The 26311-nt window shown below is 31.5% G+C and overlaps 1 protein-coding gene across 1 annotated transcript in view; it reads right to left on the bottom strand.

Annotated features, from left to right (window-relative positions):
• LOC145242807 (uncharacterized) overlaps positions 1–18140 on the bottom strand; it is a 44740-nt gene extending 26600 nt beyond the window's left edge. Inside the window, exons 1-3 of the mRNA XM_080105936.1 lie at positions 18033–18140; positions 11187–11252; positions 5842–7249 (exon numbers count right to left, since the gene is read on the bottom strand). Coding sequence (XP_079962062.1) covers positions 5842–6583 — 742 coding nt within the window. The 5' untranslated portion in view covers positions 6584–7249; positions 11187–11252; positions 18033–18140. The remainder of the gene's footprint in view (positions 1–5841; positions 7250–11186; positions 11253–18032) is intronic.
• Positions 18141–26311: the final 8171 nt, after the last annotated feature.

The following is a 26311-nucleotide window of genomic DNA, read 5'->3' as shown; positions in this document are numbered from 1 at the left end:
CTGAAATAAATAAACCGAATAAAAAAGTAAATGCAGACTTTGTGAGAAGAGACATAATAATTGAATGCAGTCAACTAACTCCAAAAGAATACAAAAAAAAGGCACAAACTTCATGATGAACGCAATATGCCAGGAACTGTGCAAGCAATGGCAGTTTGAACATGTAGCCAATACTGAAAAGCTAAATCATAAAATCCTCTGGGAAATGGAGATACAAATCAACAAACACATCCAAGCAAGGGACCTAATGTCATAATAGTTAACAAGAAGAAAATATGCAGTCAAATGGTAGATTTGCCCCCTGTTCAGACCAGATAAAGAAAGGATATGAAAAAATAAACCAATACACAGAACTTGCCATAGAACTGACAGGAATATGAAACATGTATAACAATAATCGAAGGAGCACTCTGAACAATCTTGAAAAAAAAAAGAGAAAGTGTAATCAAAGGAAGACAGCAACGATGAAAAAGCTGAAATATTAAGTCTTTGAATGTGGAAACCAACCCACATGACCTATGAACACTGACCAGCCTCAGGGAAGCTGCAAGAGAAATAAAACAAAAACATGGAAGGAATGCCATGTAAACCCAATGGAACTGGATTAAAAAATCCCCCCCCCCAAACTCACACACAAAAAAGTAAAACAGTTTACTTGGACCAGCATCGATTCATAGCACACAAAATAGTCATGAAGGATCTAGGAGGATGTAAAATTGAGGAGAGCAAGCACTAACAAAATCTCAACTGGAATGGTGAAGAGAATGCTATGGTCTGGGGGATTAGGGGTATTGTCATTCAAAACCTCGTGAAAACCAATGGTCGCTGCCAACAAGAAATTCATGGTAAGCAGCTGTGGTGATAATGCAAAATCATTTGCAATTGTTACCAAGAATAAAATAGACAATACTAGACAACTAGGAGACTTGTTACTCAGATTCCAGGGAACACCAGCAGGTATTGTCAGTGAGCAATCATTGATGATGGCCTAGTCTCAGTGAATTGTAATGTGAGTGTTAATGACGTACTCAGATCTGATGTCCTCAGAAAAAAGATAAAATCTGGACAGTATTAAAATGTGTGTGCAAAACAGGTGAGTTTGATAGGATGATCACATTGAAAGAGATGAAAGTTGTTGGTTTAGTAAATGTAGAACAGTTGATGTAGCAAGATCAGTTCACAGGGGAAGGAAAAGGAAAACATGAAAGGAAGTGAATAGACTTAAGAGAGAGTGGGGAAAAAATCTGTCTAGAGATAGGTTTATTTCCAAGTCAATTTCTAACTACATTCCATCACATGCCACAATGAAAAATGAATGTTAAATCGAATATGATGACAAGAACAAAAATAATAGTGTAACATTTCAATAACAACTAAAAAGAATATTCAATGATTTTGAAGGGATAAACAAAAGATGGTGGGAATAAAGGAGATTCATAGAGCATGCAAGAGCGCATAGTAAACATGGCCTTTTCACATGCATATATTGCTGCTTGTATGTGCATTCAACATGTACCTGTTACACCTGTGAATATTGCAATTATTGAATTAAATAAAGTCATGCATGTATCTGGAGGTATGCTTTCCACTGTTGCTTTCCTCAGTGGCCATTAATTTGCAAAACAAACTCCTTTCACAAACAACACAAGAGGCGATTGGCAGTTTAAATGCTTTTATTGGGGGTGAAAAAAATATTCTTCTAAAGAGAAAAGAGAATTGATTATTTTTACAAAATAATTAGTCTAAAATTATGTTTCCTTATAATATATAACCACCCTTATTTCTTCCTAAGTTTTTGTCAACAAATGGCTCATCCAAGGTTTGCCCAGATTCAACATTGGTAACACCCATCTGCACTCCAGGACATCAACTACCCAATAAACAGTTTCAAATTTGAACCAGGTGAACATGTAATCCAAGCTCTTATGTCATCAAACACCTGTGGTCAGCTTCTCGTGTATAGAGAGTTGACATCTGGTCCCATCTCCTGGCTGATGGGTGCTTATCTGATTGTATTTCACTCACTGCCAGTCTGTACTGAAAATGCACCTGACATGTTCTCAAAATTTACACAATTTGAGCTAATCTTTACCCATCAGTGTAGGTCAATAATATATAATCTCATCTCATTTATCTCATCAAAAATAAAAGAAAAAATTGCAAGATTTTTCCACAAACTTTCACACAGATCAGACCCATGTGTATATATGAGAACTGCTGGATTGGTTATCTATAACCTCATTTGTTTTTTTTTTGTTATGTAGTCAAAGTTTCTCATCAGTCATACATTTCTACTGGGATGTAAGTAAAAATTAACTTATGATCGATATCAGCTGTTGGTCATCATTTACTTCCATCTCACTTCACAAATCTTTTAATTACATCATTTTGCACATCTAAAGTTTCATTATCTCAAATGGTCTGACCTTTTGCTCTATGAAGCATCTGCATGCAATTCTTAGGTATTCAATGCACCACTATGCACATTAAACAACCGATTGCAATCTAATTTATACATCAGCGATATAAGGGGATCAAAAAACAGAAAGTCCATCTTTTAATATGACTTACATGATCAGCTTACAAATTCCAAAAAAAGGCACTGTTCCATAGTAATGGCTAATTCTGAACCATAGTTCTGGACACTCCAGCACACTTGGCATAAATCTTTGAAACAACATCATAACTACATCTAAGTACCAACCACCTTCATCAGAAAAGAGGTAAACTCTGAGCTTTACTCATCAATGCAATCTTAGTGTAAACGTGAAGGTTATCTCCAACATCCACACCGGAATATCTCAGAACATCAAACCATCATACTTTTAATTTATTCAGTTACTTACATGCGGTACTTTCTTTAATTTAACCCCACAATGGCTCCATTTGCCTTATAACACATGGCTTAGAAATCCCTCATCCCCAAACTTAACTCTCAGACCAATTTGATGCCAAAAATGCATTCTCAAAGCAGCAGAATAATTTCAGTCAATTTCATTAAACTCTTCCCTTGAACTATTATGCTGAATAGTGCGTTTAGCTTACAGAAGAACAATCAGCATCCAAAATCCAAAGATGGAATCATATTTTACAACTCTAAAGTATACACGTGCTAGATCGGTTATGTAACTGTGGCATCCCTGACTTTCTATTAATCCATAAATGAACACACTTCTGTCATCCATTTCCAATCCATATGTGGGTAACTGTAACCAAGCCTCCTTAGGTTTCATACTGGTTGGACATAAAATAACTGGGCTCTCCACAGTCCGCTTTATACTATTAAACATAGATATCTATTCGGATCCTCTGAGCTGTCTGTACGATATACAATTTGAGATTCTATAAAAAAAATAGCTCCACCACAAAGCTCCCACAAATCCAAACTTAACCTTAATAAAAATCCTTAATGATTCCAGGAAAAAAGATTAATCTCTGCAAGTACATATAGCATCAAATCACACTGAACATTTCTAAATATCGATTTCTACTTGGCTGACCTCTTACTTCAGTTTAAACGACCATTAATTAGTTAATTTTTTAATTAAATGAACATAAGAAAATTTTTTAAATCGGTCTAGTCTTTCCTGTAAAAATATACAGAATGACTTAACATTGTATAGGTGTACATTGACATGATTATACATTTCGAATACACAGGAAAAATCACATCATTCGTTTTTGTCACATTCTTATCACAAAATGAATAAAATACCACAAATTAAACATTTGCAAACCAAAATGACAAAAATAAAAATACTTTTTCTATCTTCCCAAATCACCAAAAAAAATCACAGAAATTTTAAAGTTCATTATACAATAAGAGACAGAAACTGTCTATACCTTTTCTAACTTATCCCTCTGTAAGTCATGCAACAATTTTTATTAGACATATTTCATTTGAGCAAGTATTTCATTTCATTTTTTCTTTACTTCAATTAGTTTGAAGAGATCGAGGGGCTAAGACTTGATTTCATTATGATTTTAATTCATATCCGAGAGCTTTTAAGATTAGATATTAATCTCTTTATGGTTGCTATGAGCATTTCACAACTTCATCTTCCAGGGATTTTTTTCATTTATTTCTTAAGATTGTTTTCATTAGGGGCTCTCCAGCACTGATTGGCAAAACCTGTGCTGGCCATTTTTTTTTTTATCCATTTGTGAGTAAACCCTGATCTTGAACAGCTACAGTGAATCTCTTTTAACCAAATGTAAGTCTTCCACTCTTGAGTCATTGGAGTGAAGTAGTTCTCTCTCTATACTCCTGGTTAAGCTCTTCCAGGAATTATGCTGTTTCCATACTAGTTTTCTTGTCTCTACTCTGATTTCTGTGTATTTTTTCTTTCTTGCAATCTGCGTTGCTGATTCATCCTAGATCTTAGTAGTATTTTCATGTTTGTGCATTTCCATGTCTTTTTAAATTACTCTTCTGCTAACATGGTAGCTTACACACTTAACAAGGTATCATTTTTCATTTATGTGTATTGACTTATGTGTCGTAAAACTGAGCTTTTTGTTTAACTTCAGTTCAGTAAGTTCTCAGAAATCAAAGGGCCTCTGCCTAGGGCTAATACTTGATCTCTATATGAGATGCATAAATAGTCGAATATTCCATTGCTGTACTCTTATCTCTCAAACGTTGAGTTAGTAAAGAAGTTAGTAAAATAAATTTTCTTCTCAGCTATTGACCAATTAACTGTGTTATAGTATATCCTTTGGTTTTATTAGGTTGCAGGACAAAAATCCATCTAATCTGATGGAGTATCAGATCAACATTGTTACTATAGGCAACATCATTTAGAGAAGAGGCGTCAATCTCTGCTGATGCCAGTGTGGAATAGTCATACCAAGGCAATTTTATTAGGGCTTTGAATAGTGTGTTATTTTGAATATTTAATTAGGGTTCACTTGTAGGGAAAAGTATTCTCATGCCATTGTTATCCTACATATAATGCCTAGTATTCTCAAACGGTTACCCATCTGGTACTGACCAGGTTAAACGTTGCTTAATTTTGGTCATCTAACGAGAATCAGTGTGATTATACCATATGCATAGAATAACACACACCATGTGTACTATCCTAGCTAATGTTATACATTCATATGGGATATCGAAAAAAAAAAAAAACACAAACACTGAGCTGTTTTGGTCCTGGAATCCAGCAAAACCAATTAAAGAAAAACTAAAAAAAAAAAAAAAATACTTGAATGATTTCTTGAAAAGTAGAAAATGAGTCTTTATGTTTTTATCTACTCACGGTTTGAGAAATGGGGAAGAAAACATTCAAGGCTTCAGCAGTTCTAAAGGAAAACAACTCCAATCGGGAGGTGAGGGAATGGCAGCTGAATATAAATTTAATTCATAAAGAAATCAGGTATTAGTCCCAATAAAGGGTGGCAGTGGGGGAGGCACTTTGAACCTGAAGAATTGTATTAAACAAATAATAGCAATAAACGATGTAAAAATCTCTTCCAAATTCATAAGAATTTTTTTTATTTTTTAAATTCAAAGTTGAACTGGAATCATTGATTAAAATAAGAGATGACCCCTCACTCCCTCCCTAAAAGAGGTTTAATACATAAATCTATACATAAATACGATAGTGAGTGTGATGCCATTGATATATTGTATACAGAAAGCTTAGACACTCAAACCTTATGGATTCAAGTTCTTTTCCTGTTTCTGTATTTCCACATGTCTCTTAAAATTATCCTTCTGTGAAAATGATGGCCTACACACTTTGCAAGAATGATTTTTTCTGTAATGATTATTGACATATGCATTGCTAAAATCGACTTTTCGTTGTAAATGTTGAGCCACACACAAGGATTATAGTTAATTGCCAGAGTGTCTGCATATATGTGCATCTAACATATATTTTGATCTGAACGATAAAGCACATGCTTTACAAAAATAAAGTTTATAGCCTGTGTGGATAAACATGTGTGTCATTAGATTATGTTTTTGTGTAAATGATGATTTACAGATTTCACATGAATAGGGTTTTTCTCCAGTGTGACTTTGTACATGTTTCTTTAGATTAGATTTTGTAGTAAACGATGCACCACACACTTCACAAGAATTAGGTTTCTCGCCAGTATGAACTCTGATGTGAACCTTTAAATCTGATTGTCGAGCAAATGAAGATCCACATACTTCACAGTTATACGGTTTCTCTCCCTTGTGAGTCAACGTGTGTTTCTTTCGCTTAGATTTCATTGTAAAAGATGTATCGCATGGCTCAGAGGAATCAGGTTTCATTGGTGTGTGCTTTTTTGAGTGTGCTTGTAAACTAGATTTTCTTTGAAATGATAAACCACAAGTTTCACAGGAAAAGAGCTTTTCTCCACTGTGTATTTTCATGTGACTTTTAAAACTGCTCTTCTGTGAAAATGCTGAACAACACACTTCACAAGAATAGGGTTTATCTCCTGAGTGTATTTGTACATGTTCCTTTAAAGTGTATTGCGTTTTGAATGACGAGCCACACACTTTACAAGAATAAGGTTTCTTTATTGTAGGGATTTGCATGTGTTTCGTTTCAGTAGATTTCAGGATCTTCTCTGTATCTATTTCCATGTTTCTGTTGGGATTATGGGTGATCAGCAACTAAGAACCATATATGGTAACAGGATATTTTATTTTGCATATGAGAGTTTAAATTGAATTTTAAAAGGGAATAACATCAACGTTTTCCAAGAAAAAGTTTTTTTTACATTAGCTTAGAAGAAAGAGTAGTCTCTGTTTCTGAAGTTACACTTGGTGCTGTCATGTGTCATATGGATAATAATGAACTCTTGCAGTAACTTTAAAGACTGGGAAAATAATATTTCTCCCAACATTAGCACATGTTGTACACAGATTATATGGACTTGGCTGTGGGACTGACATATAACTATACTTTTTATTCCTGTATTTGCTTTTCTGTGCAAAGTATTTTGTTTCCACTAATTACAGAGTTGTGCTTTTCTTCCAGACCCTTATAGGATCACAATGCTTAGCCTATTCTGTTCTCAGCCAGTGAAAAAGTTCTTCTAGACTGAGGAAATTTTATTTTTATTCCGCTCTAGAGTGTCCATTTTTAGGGAGCTGAATTTTCCTGGCATCAAAAACCAACCTCATGTCTTACTATACCCTCGTAGGGAGATAAGTAAATAGGAAAATTACCATATTTACTTGCTATTTTTCTGACTCCAATTTAGTTGAAATGTTTGTCTGTGCATTTTTATGAATTGTTAGTGTTCCCTGTAAAGGATTAAAAGATATTAATAGCTCATACTTTTATAAAAAAAACTATAAAACAGAAGATTTTTGTCAAGAATTTACCATATATTAAATATCAAAACTAAATAAAAATCTGTACAATGTACATAATTGTGAGGAAACAAAAATATTATATTCCAAAAATCATGCAAATTGATGAGAAAATCAAATTTTATGAGTATTCAAGAAGTGAATGCCTTGTTCGCCATTTTAAAAATTTCAAAAACAAAGGGAGATAAGTCAACAATAATTCATACTTAATAGATTTATGTTGTAATCTCTACAAATTCCCATTAATTGCTTAAAATGATTTTCTATAGAAAAAATGAAATTGATCAATTTACATCATTTTTGGAATATGATATTTTTATTTCATCAAGAGTATACAGATCATACAAATTTTTCTTTATTTTTGTCTTTACATAAGAGGAGAATTCTGAACAAGAACCAAGCAGTATATTAATCTAAATAATGGTTCATTCTACCGGAATATTAAAAAAATATTTTTTGCACAAAAATGGTTATTTGACATGGGTATTAATGGTGATTAATACATAGGAAAACCAAAAATACTGATGAAGATATGAAATGAAGTACGATTCAGAAATCTTTAGCTGAGCATACAAAATAGAATTGAAAATGATATTTAGCGGTATTTAGTAGAAATTTTCTGCTTAATTAATTTTACATTAATTTGTTTTGAACAATCATAAAATTCTTTTAGCAATAGGTATATTTAATAGTATTCAACGAAATTCAATACTAAGCCTTTTCAACTTTTTATGGAAATCGCTCCAGATAATGCATGAAGGTAAAAAAATACTTCAAGGTAAAAAACTATCCAGCAATGTGTTAAATTCTGACCAAGTAAACATAAATTCTTCTCTCTTTGTCAGAAACATTGCTCATGGAATGTGAGGACTACAAACAAAATAAAAGAAAGGGGCTTACTAAAAAGAAAGACCACATTTTGATCAGATTAAAATTAAACATGGCTTTAAACAAGAAAACTCAGATTTTCATGATCCATCACTTAAATGTCAGAAATGTTTACTAGAAAAATTAATGTAAAATCAGTTTGTTTTCATAAACTTCTCACTAATATATGTAACTTCATGGTTTACTCTCATAGAGTGGTTACATAAAAAATATCTAACCCTTCCTCAACATGGTAGTGTTAGATCTACGCCATTTGAAAATATGATATGTAAACACAGCCTAGAAAGAAAATGGCCAATCAGTTCGAGTTTTATGAAAAAAGGAAAACTAAGAAATCCTTACTCCACATATAATTAAGGATATATATGTAAGGAAAGTTTGCTTCGCTATAAAAAGTTTTTTCAGGTTTAATGACAAAATTCATCTTTTGAACATTTCCACCACTAACCATCAATTGACTGCAAATAACAGTTCAATGTGCATGGTGAATTACAGATTTCACACCTCCAAGAAAAGACTATTAACTTACAATTGGCAATTCAGTGAATAATTTCGAAATTGTCAGACAGCTTAATAACAAGTTGGAATATTGTTATTGTTGTGTGCGCAAACAATATACACTTCCCTTATATTTTTCTTTTCATCTTTTTTCAATTTATTGGATATTAATCTAACCGATTATCCAAAATAACAAAAACACAAAAACTTCAATATTGAAAGATTTTTAGGGTGTGTTCAAAAAGTAAATCGATCCATCATATTGGAACCAGTCGACAAGGAGAGGCAAGTTTTAGTTTTTTTCCCCCTCCAAAATGTTTTGGAATTTAATGCATAATTCAGATCATTTAAAACTTGGGTGATACAGAAGAATAAATGACTATGTCTGAATCAGAGTCAGATAAATTATTTTCTTTTTCTTTTAAAAAATAGATGTCAATAAATATCAAATAAGTAACATAATATATATATATATATATATATATATATATATATATATATATATATATATATATATATAAAGTCAAAATGCGCTAGAGTACCAACTAAAGGCTTCCCTTTAAAAAGTTGATTTTTAAGAGTATTCAGGTTTGATTTGAATGAATATTACATTTAAAATTGTTGCCAATAAGTAGTTTTTACGATATTAAGATATTTATTATCTGTTAAAAAATTGTATGCAGATATGTGCAAAAACAAACATGGCAACCGGTGAAAACAATAAAGAATACATTGGATAATAAAGGTCTTTATATCATAAAACCTACTTGTCGGTGACAATTGTAAATGTGATATTTGATTAATTCAAACCAAAATACCCTAAAAATCAACTTTTTAAAGGTGTCTTTAGTTGGTACTCTAGTGGGTTTTGACCGTTTTATAATACTAAAAACTATTTCAAAACATGGAAACAATAACAATTTATTTGTTAATTTATGCAAAAAAATATGTGAAATTTTTTTAATTTGATATTTGCTGCAGACTTAGAGTGACTTATTCTTCTGCATCACCGAAACTTGTAAGAAAAGTATGAAAATTTGTGGGAAAAAGAAATATACTTTTTTTTTATATTTGGAAAAGAATGGGTGAACAAGGTTGCCAGCTTGGCATTTTTTAAAGCAGGTTGGTCTTCAATCATGGCACAATCATGTTGACACACCAGTTCTCACTAGATCACCAAAGTTAAGCAACGTTAAGCCCGGCCAGTACCAGATAGGTGATCATTTGGGAAGGCGAGGCGCTGTATGTACCATGAGGTAAGATACCAGGTTGAGAAACTGGCATGGTCTATCCTTCTCTCAAGGGTAGATGGGACTCTCTTAAGCCATGGTAGGCACCCCATCTAGGCTCGCAACATCTCTTCTGTGAGAAAGAGGTCGCAGGGAAGAGAAAAGGGCATCCTCTACTAGGCTACAAAGTCTACATGTCTGTCTGTAGAACACATTACCACAGGGTTGTTTCCCAGCGGACTATAACATGGTCGTTTTCAAGACTAATGTAACCAAGGTCTTGTTGAGCTGTCCTTTTAATACATTAAACTTTACCCGATATCCACCATTGCTGACCATCACAGTGTTGTCTTATCATCTACCTAACATACTGAGAGTGACCTTTGACACTTGATAATTGATGATTCCAAAGTAAACAAAATAGAACATTTGTTTTTTGGTTTTTAATTTTTGTAGAAGCTTCATCATCCTACAACATTTGCAAATATTTGTAATATTTATAATAATCACATAGGATTTAAAGCTGTTCCAATTTCATAGAAATTATCAAAAAAATGTTAAATGAAAATATGTTTGACCAAAAACAGTTCAGTAAGTTTTTATTTGAATACACATTATTTGTTCTTAAACTCAACAATAAAATATACTATTAACATATAATGTATTCATGACAAAATTTTATCTTTATAGTTGCATAAAACCTAGCATTTCATTTGGAAGAATAAATATATTTCTATTAAGTTGTATTTTTAGACAAGATGGCTTATTTAAATCTAAACCAGGTATACAGATATTATATTTCTTAATTTTTGAGATGAGGATTGATTATTTCTATTATTTGGACTACTGTTCTCAGCTTGAGTGTTATTTTTACTATGTTTGTGTGGCATAAAGGATATAGTATTTGGTAAAATTCAGTTGTATGTTACACACTTTTGGAGGGTAAAGGTTCAGTGCTTAGTGCAGGTGACACTTAAAATAGAATTGAAAATTAATTAGGACTTCTACCTAGTTATGGCTGATGGAACTAGAATATGCTACTTCCATAATAATGGGATTTTGTTTAAAATTCTGTGAAGATTACCGAGTTTGACAGAATGATTTCAAAGTTCAACAAGGTACACCTGAAAAAGGGTTGACATTTACAGCAACCAAAACATTGTGAAAATCACACTAAAGATGAGGACAGTAGTCTGAAGAATCCAAATCATACAAGAATACAAAAATATTAATGAAAAACATATGACATTTACCTGCAACTGTGTTGGGCTTCAATAATTGAGATTGCAATGAAATGTGTGATGTACAGTTTTCACAGCCTTACAAACAAAAGTAAAAAGAAAACGGTTGTCAGTGTTAGATGTTGGGCTAGTAGACTCACTCGTATACAAAATGGTGAGTTGAGAATGGCAGGAAATGAAAGGTCAGCTGGCTGTCTTGCATTTAAGTCCCAGCAAAGTTCGACAATTCTAGAAGAGTCACATCAGTATTTTACACCGTCAAATCACGAATATTACGAATTATTAGTTTTGAAATAAAAATAAAAATTATTAAGGTTTTAAAATAAAAAATATGTAATTAATATAAAAAATATTTTATAATTAATATAAAAAAATATGAAAATTTGTTTCATTCCCATCTAATGGAAGAGTTGTGGAGACGGCGTAAGAAAGGACACGCATTTCCACGAATTATTAAAAGCATAAGACAACAATACACTTTTTAAGAAATAAATTTAAATTTTGTTACGTGGTTCATTACTTCAGATTTTATTTTGTTCATTTTTCTGTTAAGACAATAATACATTTTCTAAAAATTGTTTCCTTTTTCTGTTAAATAAATAGTTATAAATATATAAAACTATATATTTTGTTCGTTTACTTTATTTAATCAAGTGCTTACTTCCAATATTAAAATATATTTTTAAATCAATTACATTTTTTTTAATTTTAAAACTCTAATAATTTTTATTTTAAAACTAATAATTCGTAATATTCACCGTCTTTTATGTTATACAAGCCTCACACATATGCAAATGAATATGGGCCTCACTTTGAGTTCAGTTGCACACGTGCAATGTCATTTCTATATAAGTTGGATTGACGGTTGCCTCATCATGCATTGACTATATTAGCATTTTTCAATACATATCTTGTGGTTTGTAATTCTAAATTTCAAACAAAAAATGCATTTGTATTGATTATAATATGTGAAAACCAAATGAAATGATTTAACTTCATTTTTATTATTGAAATACAAAGCATTTAACATTATTTTTATTTTTAAACAATAGTTAATGAGAACTGACTATTAACTTCAATAAAAGTGAAAGAACGATTTTGCCTCGATAGAGAATGTTTTTTCAATTTTACTAATTATTGATAGAGAAAACATCTCTGAACCATTATCAGGAATTAGACCTTTATTAAACCTGCATTAGCTTCATTATTCCAAATATGGAAAACATGTCTATTGATCAAGTCGGCAACACAGCAGACAAAAATTTTCTAGTGAAGTTGATGCACAAAATTAATTGAGCCTTTAGTGCTCATGAATGTCCTCCTTAGGTGAAATGTTGCTGCATTGTCTTCTGTGTCCATAGCGAAAGAAAATGGTGACTTCCCCAACACAAGCTGGAAATGTTACATATTAGGGCTCCTATGTCAACAGCGATTAAGGTAGCTAGTGTAAAATTTGACAAGAGTCACATTTAGTACATGGTATGATAACCTTAATCTGCAAACAGAATCGTCCCTAGAGTTGGGTGATGTAATGTTGAGGCAGGGAGTAGAGGTCATATGCAGTAGATAAAACAGTCAAATGATGATGAATGACATCATGTTTTCAAATCAGTTTCCCTGTGGAAGCCATGCAAATGAGACACCGTCAATAATGTAGAATAATCAAAGTGAAATATTGGCTCGATTTTTCTGTAGGTATGATCACAATCTTTGAAGACACACAAAGAAGTACCTATTGCTTTATAGAGCTTCCCGGGAAACATTGATTCCAGGCATGGCCAGTGACTTTGTTAGGTTAAGAAAAGAAATTGTTTTGGTAAAATAATATTAACACAACCCCACCTCCTGTATATTTAATATATGTCCCTCCCATACACACACTAAGTGCATTTTTTGTTTGCGAAAATATATGCAGACATGAGGTTTTAGAGTAATTCGAAAAAAAAAAAAAAAAAAAAGACAAGAACAAATCACTAATTGAATATTTATAAATTTAAAAAGAATCGGAATCAGAACTGGGAATCGTATCGAATCAGGAATTTAAGACAGAATCGGTAATTGAATCGGAATCGGGAAAAAATTTGAAATCATTTCAACACTAGTATATACATATACATATATATATATATATATATATATATATATATAGATTGATAGATAGATAGATAGATAGATATACATGTATACATACATGTGTATATATATATACATGTATATATATATATATATATAGATAGATAGATATATACATGTATACATACATGTACACATACATGTGTATATATATATACATGTATACATACATGCACACATACATGTGTATATATATACATGTAAACATACATGTATACATACATGCACACATGTATATATATACATGCACACATGTATATATATATACATGCACACATACATGTGTATATATATATATACATACATGTATACATACATGCACACATACATGTGTATATATATATATATATATATATATATATAAAAATATATATATACATACATGTATGCATATATACACCTAGGGGATCGGACAAAAGGACACCGGACAAAACCCACCAGCTAATTAAAGCAAAAACAGATAAAATCCCAAATGAATAAAAAACATTAAAAATCACGTTATATATTTTTATTTTGATTTAATTGAATTTAGGAAAATTAGGCACCGGGGAACTAATTTTGGCAAGGTATGAATATTAAGCATCTACAGAATAAATGTCAATTGAAGATAGAGTTTAAGACCATTCTTAAAGACGATATACTTTTAAATAGGATTCAAGTGCCTCTCACAGAAATATACATATTTTTAAACATTTACTCTTCTTTGAAAGCAAGTACTTTGATTTTTCTAAGTTAGGTACACGTTCTAAGGAAATTTTCCTTGTATTATCTTTTACAATTATTATATTAATAACAAAGTAAAAAATTAAAATCCCATTACCAAAATTAATTCATCATAATAAATTCCGGTTTAATCATAAATACGTACCAGTGATTATAAAATTTTTTTAATAGTTTGAAAAAAATCAATTACTCTGTGATTGTTCGAAAGTTGATGGAAATTTGGCAGTATTTGCACTATCAAATAGAAAGCAACTTTAATAGTATTTAAGGTGTAGCGCTTACTTCCTATTTAAAATTATATTCCTTGATATGATGATCATAAAATTTGTTTACAGTCGATTTGTATTCCGTACTTCCTTAATGTTTCTACAATTCTAAAATTACGTAATTTTCTGTTGCTTATTTGCCATTGTATCATTTGATTATCAGTTATGTTTGAAAGTATTTTTCTTGACAAAAATGTTTTGTCTAATTTTTCAACATTTTTCGAAACATGTAAATCAACTACTTTCTTTGAAAGATTACCTAGAGAATTTATGCAACTTTTTTAAAACTTTGTTTTACAAAAAAAAATAAATTTACATCGTATTTGGATGCTATAATCATTTTAGTTTTAGTGATAGTTTAAAAACAATAAATATTTATCATTAGTACCAATAATGAAAAATTAAATTAAAAATTTTAAACAATCGGTATTGGAATTGTAAATGTTTCCAATTCCAATACCTCCAAAAGTTTCAATATTTTTATAACCTTTTCGGTATAAAATTTCAAAATTTTTTAAACTTTTATTTATGTTTAGTTATTTTTTATTTTCTATTTTTATCCTCACAAAATACCCCCTGGTATGTGCCGTTCATAAAATAGGGACACATTTTTCCAATTCTAATACCGCCAAAAGTTCCGCTTTTTAAAAAACTTTTTGGTATAAAATATAAGATAGTTTGTTAGCTTCTATTTATTTTTATATATTTTTTCTTTTCTATTTTTCCTATCTCAAAATGCCGACCTTGACATGGGCCACTCGTAAAATAGGGACACATTTTTCTGATTCCGATACCTACAAAAGTTCCAATTTTTTCAACCTTTTCGGTATAAAATTTCAAACTTTTTGTTAGCTTTATTTATATTTTCTATTTTTAACCTCTCAAAATGCCGCCCCCTGACATGTGCCGCTCTAGGTGTGTCAGAATTTTTGATACCCCTAACACAAAACTGCAAATAAAATATAAAAAAACTCATAATTTCATTTTTTAAAGTGGGTTGTATATTTTCTTTATGGAATATACTTCCAAAATAAACTATCAAAGTCATTTAAAAAAAAATAGAATTATTATTTTTTTATTTTTTAAAAAGCAGTTTTTACAAAGCGCCTGCGCACGTTCATGCTGTCATTTTGTTTATGCAATGAAATCAATTGAATTTTACGAGTTAAATTTTTTGCAATTTTTTCACTTTAAAAATCTATCAAAATTTTTCTATTGGTTCAATTTTTACGATATTTTCAGGTCCAATGTTAAATTTTATGCTCTTTCCAATAAATTGAATATAATATTCTAGACAAGGGTTTTTTTTAAATTCAACCCCCATTTTGAAATGTCTATTAAAATCAAAATAATTAATTTTCTCACCTCAAATTTATGTATCATAAATTGAAGATAAAAGAACAATAAATAAAATAAGCTAATTTAAAACAAAACAAAAGAACAGTTATTTCCAAATTTACCTGTAAAGTCCAAAGTTTAAAACCTTTTTTTAAAAAACCACGTTGATTTTTTTAAGTGAACCCTTATAATCTTGTTATATTGCACAAAAGGTTTTGTTTACTTAGGACAATTATTTCTATTTCAGTCAATGTTCTTTTTTTAGATATTAAAAAAAACTTCACTCCATAAAGAAGAAATAAAATATATTAAATCAAAAACTCATGTATTTCTTTAAGAGAATTAAAAAAAATCAAAAACTGCTCAACTGTTTTTTTTATCGGCAAAAACTTATAAGTGAAATGAGACTATTTTTCATCTACGGTGGGCCATATTTACTAACTTTTGTTTACAGCCCGCAATAGAAAGAGACAATAATTCTGTTGCTTACAGGCCACCATAGTTCATAACTCTAAGAAAGGGAGACGGTTATCTCCCCTTTTTCCATTTGTGATGAGCTGAAGTCGCAGTATTTTTTAATACTCGCTTAAAAAAGTATTTTATTTAAAAAGGACATAGAATATAAAATATAAATATGGATAAATTCTTAACAATGAAGAATGGAAGTACCCATTGAATAGTATTTTTTATAGATAAGTGATTTTTTGGAATTTATATTATACATATATTTTATCGAAGTAAGTTAAAATTCGTTGATTTTCTTTAAATCTTTTTTAAAGAAAACCGATTTAAAAAAACAAATATTGCATAATTTGCTATTAAACCTGTTTTGTTTTTTTTTAATTTGGTCTTTGCTTTTTTAATTGAAAAAAATTATGAGTTAAATTACATTTTTCAAGTAGTTATAAGCTTCGAAAGATAGGAGATCGGATTATTTAATTTTTTATCACGCATTTTTATGGTATTTTCTGACACTGCTAGTGCCGTTCGGACAATAGGGACACATTTTTCCAATTTCAATACCTCCAAAAGTTCTGATTTTTAAAAAACTTTTATTTATTTTTATTATTTTTTTTAACCCCTCAAAATGCCGCCCCCTGACATGAGCCACTCATAAAATAGGGACACATTTTTCTGATTCCGATGCCTCTAGCAGTTCCGATTTTTTACAACCTTTATGGTAAAAAAACTTCAAAATTTTTTGTTAGCTTTGTATTTATTTTTATTTATTTTTTCTATTTCTTTTTTAACCTCTCAAAATGCCGCCCCCTGAGATGTGCCGCTCGTACAATAGGGACGCATTTTTCTAATTCCAATTCTTCCAAAAGTTCCGATTTTTTAAAAACTTTTTTGTATAAAATTTAAGATATTTTATTAGCTTTTATTTATTTTTTCTATTTTCTATTTGTACCCCTTAAACATGCCCCCCCCCCCGACATGGGCTGCTCGTAAAATAGGAACACATATCTCTAAAAGTCCGGATGTTTTACAACCTTTTCGGCATCAAATGTCAGATTTTTTTTGTTAGCTTTCATTTATTTTTATTTATTTCTTTTTACCCTCTCAAAATGCCGCCCCCTGGAACGTTCACCCAGGGCGGATCCCCCACCCCCACTCTTGCTACGCCATTGCTTTCACCTGATATTTTAATAAACAAAATCTACCATGTGCCAATCGTCAGCTGCTGCAATCTTATTGACTAAGCGTTTTCGGCAACTTCCGGCGGTTTATGTAATCTGCCCGGAATATGCCAACGATAACGTTATCCGTATTCTACCAAAAAAATGTAAAAAGGCAGACGACACTAAGAATACGAAGTGTTAGGTTAGAGTTTATAAAAAAATCAGTCCCTTAAAAAATTTGGTGCTAGTGCACTTACTGATCCGCGCTATTTTTTTAAATCGTGTTTCCAAGTTTAATTAAAGTTTTATTATATGTTTTTTTATTCAATTGTAAGGTTAACACCCTCTCCCTCATGTTAAGAATGGCTTTTTAAATAATAACGTTATTATTTCAGCACGGATCAATAAGTGTACCAAAAATTTAAAATAACATAAAGTTGAAAAAATTTTAAAACATAAGTGATTTTTCTGAGAGAAAAAATAGATTTATAATTTGTAACCTGAAAATCAATTTTGACCGAGAGAAAACGGAGAAAAACGTTTTAAATTAGATTGTTTGAAAATTATAATTTGTTTTAATCACTAGATCTTAAAGTTCATAAATCTTAGAATTAAGAAGCGATAAAACAAAATAAATCGAATTAAGGCGAAATAATTTTTTTTTATCGCATCAAAGTTACGCCTCAACGGCGAAAGTTAGTTCCTAAATTCGAACTTAAAATCCAGTCATAAAATGAGCGAACAATGAAATCAAGTTTGGTAGTGATTGTCCTTACCTTTATGTATTTCTTTTGTCATTTGTTTTCTTTGCAAAAATGGAAATTAAAATTAAAATAAACATCTAAAACTTTAATTTCGTCAATTCAGAAGCCAAAACGTAGGAGAGTTACCAAGGGAGATAATGCAGTAATTTAATTTATTTCTTATATATACCGTGCCGGTGCATCTACACTATTAGGACGAACTTTCGGACATTGTAATACGGAATTTCACATGAAAACAATGGTATCTACGTATTCGTCATATTTTGAAGATGAATATATTAAAAAAAAAAAAAAAAAATTACGAAAATCGATAAGGTAAATTATTAAAGAAAATAAAAAAATAGAATTTGATGAAAACGATTGTAAAACACAGGAGAATTAAAAAGGGAGGTAATTTTCCGTTTTGATTCAAACAAGATGGCGGAAAATTTTCACCTGCTAACACGATTAAAGTTGTTTTGTTTAATAATTCAGTAATATTCAGGTAATTTCGACTGCATAATTTGGAAGCTACCATTGTAACTTATTAGATTTAACAAACAAAAAAATTATTTGAAACCATTGTTTTTTGTTTGTTTTTTTTATCTGAAAGCTCCATTTATCGACTACAAAATCTCGTCCCAATTCTGCAGAAGCGGTGCTTTAAGTGTGTCAGAAATTTCGTGAAAAATAGTGAATAATTCCACCCCGTCTTTCCAAGCTTATAACTCCTCGAAAAATGTAATTCAAGCCCTAATTTTTTTTTTTCAATTAAAGGAGCAAGGACCAAGGTTTTATTAAAAAAAAAAAAAAAAAAAAAAAAAAACAGCGTGTTTTTTTTTAAGGTTTTAAACTTCGAACTTTACAGGTAAATTTCTAAAAACACTACTTTTTTTGTTTTAAATTTAAATATATTATTTATTGACCTTTTCTCTTCAATTTGTGATATATAAAACTTTGGTGAGTAAATTAATTATTTACTTTTTAATAGACATTTCAAAATGGGAGGCGTGAATTATTCGACCCACTGTCTTTCCAAGCTTATAACTACTCAAAAAATGTAATTTAAGCCCTAATTTGTTTTTTTCAATTAAAGGAGCAAGGACCAAGGTTTTATTAAAAAAAAAACAAAAAAAAAAACAAAAAAACAAACAACGTGGTTAAAAAAAAAGGGTTTTAAACTTTGAAATTTACGGGTAAATTTCTAAAAAAAAACACTGCTTTTTTTTGTTTTAAATTTGAATATATTATTTATTGACCTTTTCTCTTCAATTTGTGATATATAAAACTTTGGTGAGTAAATTAATTATTTACTTTTTAATAGACACTTGAAAATTGGGGAGGGCGTGAATTAAAAAAAAAAGCGTTTGTCTAAAATGTTATATTCAGTTTATTGGAAAGAGCATAAAATTTCACATTGACCCTAAAATTGAAAATAGAATCAATAGAAAAATTTTGATAGATTTTTAAAGTTTAAAAATTGAAAAATATTGAGTTCGTAAAATTCATTACTGTTTTTTTTTTTAAATAAAAAAAAATATTTCTATTACTTTTAAAACAACTTTAATAGTTTATTTTGGAAATATAATCCATAAAGAAAATAAACAACCTACTTTTAAAAGAGAAATTACGAGTTTTTTTTAATATTTTATTCGCAGTTTCGTGTTAGGGGTTGCTAAAAATTCCTACAAAAATTCTGATATACCTAGCGGTGCTTCTGAGAAGCGCTGCCGTGCCAGTTCCTTTTTAAAAAAATGGATATTAATTTTCGTCACATTACTTTTTTTTTTTTTTTACTTATTACCACTTGGTCTTAAGGTGCTACTATTTGGGAAAATGTCTAACAGGGGATTGTGAGGTGTTAACTAGCGAGATATTTGTTGACATTACTATTATATAGTGAGGTTAGAGATATTGTTCTTATAACGGCACTAGATAAAAACGTATAAATTGTATATTGTTTAGCAAGGGAATATGATATCGACGTATAAACTGAGTCATGTTGTATCAGAGAGTTATCACACGGGTATATATTACAGTTCATATTTACATAGAGTATAATTTTTTATAAGAATAATATATGCTTCATACCTTTCTTTCTTCAAGAGTTCTTCTATTTTCACTGCTGAGCTCCGTGATGAAACATGAAATGACCAACACCATAACCAATTGAGATCTCTGTTCTTCCTTCTTTTGTGAAACCACACAACAACACTTTATATTTTTTAAATATAAATTTATTACAGTTGTCTCAAATGGTCTTCACGAACAGTCTGCATTTCGTGTCCACACACTTGTCATTCACAGCCTCGCTTCCTGTTCACTCCCGTGAGTAAACTCAACTCTTCGACTCTAAACTTCCTGACCTCTTGACCTTAGTTTTGTTACGCCATCATTCAAAAAGCACACGTATCTCAATGTGCGACCTTTCCACATATGCCTGCCCAAGATCATTTTGTTTATTTAACCTAGCTAATTTATGTAAACATCCTCAGCTAAAACCCATTGCTACACTTTATTCTATAAACAATAAATAACTCCCAATATAAACTATTTTAAGAATATCATTGAACAGATAGATAAATAGATAGATAGACAGATAGATCGATAATAACTAATTAACTTTTAACAATGTTATTATCTAACATTACATTTAAATTTCAGCATGTCAGTACAGCCAGGGAAGCAGGAAACAGGGATGGTATTCTAAACTTTAGCTATCAAAGGGAAGAAAATATTAGTGTAGAAGATTTTCCAGCGTCTAGACACCGCAATGGTGAAGGGTTGGGGCTTTGCTGCTTGTCAGACATGAGGGAAAAACAAATGTACTCATATCCAAAGCAATGACAGAAACCTTGGTAACATTTAATGCTATTAAGATTAAGCCTTTAACAATTATAAAAAAACATTCTCATCCACCGATTGCCATAGAAATAGCACTCTGCCTGAGAGCTCTTCGTTCAAGCTTTTCAGCTTAGCATTTATAGGCAACATGAGTTGGAAAAAATGCATTAAGACATTGCCAAGGCTGCTGCAAAAAAGGTGATCTGTCTTTGTCTCTGTCTGTTCTGTCTGTCTCTCTCTCTCTTTTTCCCCCTCTCTCTCTCTCTCTCTCTCTCTCTCTCTCTCTCTCTCTCTATTGTGTTAGAAAATTTCTCACACCTAAAAGTATTCTATATTTCTAAAAAACCACCATGCCATATCTGGGATGGTGCATTCACCACTAGTCTCCCGATTAGACAGGGTCCACTGAACGAGTCTCAAATGCCTAGCTGGGTCTTGTTTCCCTGTTAGCAGGAAAACTGCCTCCATCATACCCAGTGGTGGGATTCAGATTTTGTAAGAACAGGTTCTAAGAAAATGTTAATAAGAATAAAGACTCTACTATAATGTAGTTATGAATAGGAGTTATGTAATTTTAACAACTGGTTCGCTGAACTCATAATATTTTAAGCACCGGTTCACACAAACCGGTGTGAACCAGCTCAATCCCATCACAGATCATACCAGCATTCAAGAATTCTGGTGAAAGAACAGACCTATTAGTTTCCTTTCTCTTTTCACTAAAATCTTTGAGTCATTAATCAATCAAGCGATTTTCCAACACCTCTAAAATGCTAAGCTTTTTTCTGACCAACAGTATGAATTTAGGCAAGCCCGTTTTTCTGCGGATTTTTTTAACCGTTATCTATCACACATATATCATGCACTGGATTGTTGCGAGGTTGTATAAAGCATGTTCACGACTTAGCAATAAAGAAAACCATTATACCAGTGTATATATAAAATTACATTATTTATTTAAAACCAAACAAAGTTTATACATTAGTGCAATAATTGTGTAGCTCCATGTGTAAGCATCTTACAGGTAACAATGTTTATATGAAAAATATGCGAGCCTATCTCACCTTTCTGTTGTTGCTCTCCAAAGTGCATGCTTATGAAGCGCGTGGTTTATACGTGTGCCCGGCTTGGTGTCCCACGAAAAAAAAGAGAAAAAATGAGGTAAACGGAAAATATTATCAAAAGTCACCGGAAGCCATGTGATGCCTGCGCGCACTCCACTCCATACGTGTGTGCTACTACACACAGCTTGTTCTGTGTCTGTGTGTTCGATGTAGACAAAGCAAGTTTGGCAGGTCTAAACGGCTCACTATAGGATAATGGAAGGGAAACTAGGACGGTAACTCCTGATGTATCCAAAGCCTTTGACAAAGTCTGACATGAAGAGTTTCTCATAAAATCAACAGAGGAGATAATTTATTATAAAGTTTAAAAAATAATAATAATAAATTATAATTTCCTCTGAATAAAAATGTGAAACCTAATGTCCTTTCGACCATTTTAACGATTGTTATCATAAAATAGCAACAGCAGTGGACAGGGTGAGTTGGCAAGGCTAAAAAAAATGGTTAAAATATTGTACAATGTGAGAGAGGAAGATATTTTGAATTATTTATCTACATAAATATGACATGAAAAGAAAGATGTCAATCATATGGTTCTACAGTAATCTGGCATATTAACTGATTGTGATCAACAGGAAGTTAGGATCGGGCAGATATTGATGATGATAGCCTAATTCTCCTCCTCCTCCTGATGAAAAAGTATTAGGCACTGTCAAGTGAGGTTGTTCTGATGCACAGAAGGGCCATTCGACAAGTTGGTTGGATTCTTGACAAGTTGTCTGGGATGCTCATTTCTTTTCCAGGTTTATATATAATTTGTGCGTCATATAGCTGCAACCTTAATAAAATTCTTTGTTGCTGTGTGGGTGCTTGTGATATAGTCTTGTTTTGGATATTTTCTAGAGGTTTATAATCTGTTTCAACCCATATTTTTTTCCATAAATATATGCATGAAATCTCTCACATCTGATTACTACTGCTAGTAACTCTCTATGTTTGCATAATGCGATTCCGTATTGGTTAGTCTTTTGCTTGTGAAGACAACAACTTTGTTATTGTTGATGAGTGTTGCACCTATTCCTAGCGTGCTTGAATCAACTCGGATAACTGTCTCTGAGTTGGGATCGAAGTATGCTAAACAAAATTTTACGTGAATGTGGTTTTTAACATTTGAAAAGTCTTAACGTGTGTCTTGTTTCATTGAAACTCTGCATCCTGTTTTGGTTCTGAGATCTTGTATGAAAAGGCTTATATATTGGATCATGCCTAAGAGTTGTTGGTTGGAGTTCTTCTCTGTTGGTTGGTGCTGGCTTCGACTTTATTTTATAACATTTGTCAGGGTCTGGGTGAGAGCCATTCTCATCCCAGATGGACCATAAAATTTTACCTGTTTTTGTCTAATGGCGCATTTGTCTTTGTTAAAGATTAGGTCATATTTTTGGGCTGTGTCCATTGTCTTAATCAGTTTTTGGTTATGCTCCTGTATTGTTTTGCCGTATATGCAATGTGGCATCAGATATACCGATGGCTCACTCACATTTTTCCAGTATTTCCTATTGGAAAATATCCTGTGGCACCTTTAAGCCAAAAGGACATCTAAAATATCTGTATCTCCCAAATGTTGAAACACGTGAGCAGGCTTGATTCTTCATTAACCCATTAACCATGTTTTGCATCTAACTTTGAAAAGTGTTTTACACTTCCAATGTTAGAGTTTTATGATGTATCCTTTTGATGTATTTAATTTAGTGGTTTGGAGCCGAGACAAATTCGTAGATCTCTATTTTTCTTTCTGCATCTGTTCTTCAGATGCTGCACTATTTCTTGTTCTCTTTCGGTGTAGGAGAAATCCTTCACGACTGAGACAATTTTTATTTTTGTACCTTTTCTCCACGTTAAAAAACGACCCTGGTGTCTAACTCTGTCTTGTGGGGAGGCATAGTAAATAGGTACATGCAATAGCATTGACCCACTCTGTAGGCTCTGTAAGTTTTTTTATGACTCCTTTGTGTTCCATTTTATCCAATTCCTTTTTATTAGTTCTTTTCTAAGGTGCATTAGAAATTTTTCTTGGCGGTTGGACTACTGGTGTTGCATCTTCAATAAGATATATCTTTTAAAAACCTCAGAATTTCCCTATGCCTTGAAATCTATCAGGGTTTTATTTTGTGAGGTCCTCTATGTTTTGCACGTGTTTCAGTGTGTGCACCTTAGTTATGCTGCAGTTGATGGTTACTAATCCAAGTCAGATAAATGGTCTTAGACCCAGTATTGTGGTGCTGCTTAGATCGCATTGAAAAACTTTGCTCTCATAGTTGTAGAATCTTTGTTTTATATTTAAAATGATTGACCCATAGTGATTTTTCTGTGTACCGTTTGCAGCTCATAGGGTAGTTAACTCTTGTTTTTCATATCCACAGGTTAGCTCCCTTTGTCCATTTTCTGGTTTGTTTATTTCCATCGCTGTTATGTGGATATATTTTTTTGTTTATTCTGACTGGTAGCATATTTTCATTAGCCCGTGTCAAACTTCGTTCTTATTTTGTGTCTTTATTTTCTGTATCCTCACAATCTATGTTGGCAAAAATTTCCTCACATGTGTTGTTCTCCACACTTGTTGCATATAGATATAAGTTGTCTTCTCTCGATATTATGTTTATTTTTTGTTTTAAAAGCTTTGCATTTTGTATCCGTTTTGGAGGAGGATGGTTAGCCCAACCTCTCTGGTCGAGAGTTGGTCCTAAAAAGGGTTAGAAATAGCTTGTCTCTTTGTTTTGTACTCGTTTCCAGTGGTCATTTGCGCATGTGTATTTTTCCTTAGAAAGCGGAAGTGACATCGTCCATGTGTGCGTTCGTGTGCGCGTGTGTGAGTAAATATGTGTGCGTTAGTGTGTGTGTATATACCGTGAATGTGAGTGTATGTACGCGAACGTGAATATGTGTACATGTGTGGATGTGGGCGCGTATGTTTGTGTGCGCGTATGTATATGACATAGCTTAAAATGTGAATGTGTGTTTTTGTGTGAGGCTTGAAAAAGGCTCGTACAAGTCTGACTAGGTAGTCGTCCACTGTGTGTCTTCATTCTGATATATTGATGAAAATTCCAAATGTTCAACCCATTTGTTCGGCTTTTGGATCATGTGCGTTTCGAATACTGTGAATATATTTTTAGAAACTTCTGTTTGCTCACATGTGAGTTCAGCATTTTACAAGGGCTTGTGACCCTTTGGTCTGGTACTCAGCAGAATGTAGTTATATTTCAGTTTTTCTTCAACTTTGTTGGGGATGAAATCTGAAGACATAAAGTCGACCCATTCACTGAACACCTTGTGTTTGTTTTCATTTAACCAGTCAAGAACGGGAAGTGTTATGTTAGAAGACACCATGTTTTTTTTTTGTGTGTGTGTGTGTGTGTGTGTGTGTGTTTCTTTTACGTTTGAAAAAAAAAACTTTTTTTTTTTTTCTGATTTACTCACTGTGTGAAATTATCTTTGATTTCTAATCTGTCTGGTTTCCTCCAATGCTCAAGATTCACTACCGCTGCCACCATGCACTATTGCGGGTATATTAATGAAGACACTAGAGACAGAATTGATTATAATGTGGACTTGTTTATTTTCATGAGCCGACTACTGCTGATACAAGGAGTGATCAAAGGGAAGTAACTCAATACATCAAAATGTTCCTTATACTGTTACAGTTAGGATATATGCAATAATTTAATGGATGAGATAAGAATTAAGAAAACACATGGTTTTTATGAGGTGCTATTACAAGAAAGTCTATAGTAACTAAGAGCAATAACTCTTTTCTACTTCTATGTAATACAAGAGGACATAACTACTGTAATGTCCTTCTTGTAAATATTATGTAAATAGAAGGAAGATAACCGAATGGCACAGAAGTTATGGCCACTGGGCCATCCAGATTCTGAAACCCTGGATTTTACCATAGCACACATGTTTTTTTTTTTTTTTATGCAATCTATATTCATCTTAACATACCCACCGTGATAATAATTGATATTTAGCCAATATCGCTTACTTCTCTGCCATCGCAATATTATCTTTAACTATGATAAATAAGAATACCCGTAAACATATTTTATATATATATATATATATATATATATATATATATATATATATATATATATATATATATATATATATATATATATAGTTATATGTATGTATGTATATATGTATGTATTTAGTAATGGGATTAATAATTTAAAATTCAAATTAGAATTAAAAATTAAAAATCTGTTTCATAAGAAGGAACAACAACAAAGTCAATAATTTGTATATATATATATATATATATATATATATATGTATATGTATGTATATATATATATATATATATATATATATATGTATACATATATATATGTATATGTA

This window comes from Euprymna scolopes, chromosome 21 (assembly GCF_053919585.1).
Source record: "Euprymna scolopes isolate OS-2025 chromosome 21, ASM5391958v1, whole genome shotgun sequence".
In the NCBI taxonomy this organism is placed as follows: Eukaryota; Metazoa; Mollusca; class Cephalopoda; order Sepiida; family Sepiolidae; genus Euprymna; species Euprymna scolopes.
The sequence above is the reverse complement of the archived record's forward strand: the minus strand, read 5'-3'. Positions and strand labels throughout refer to the sequence as shown.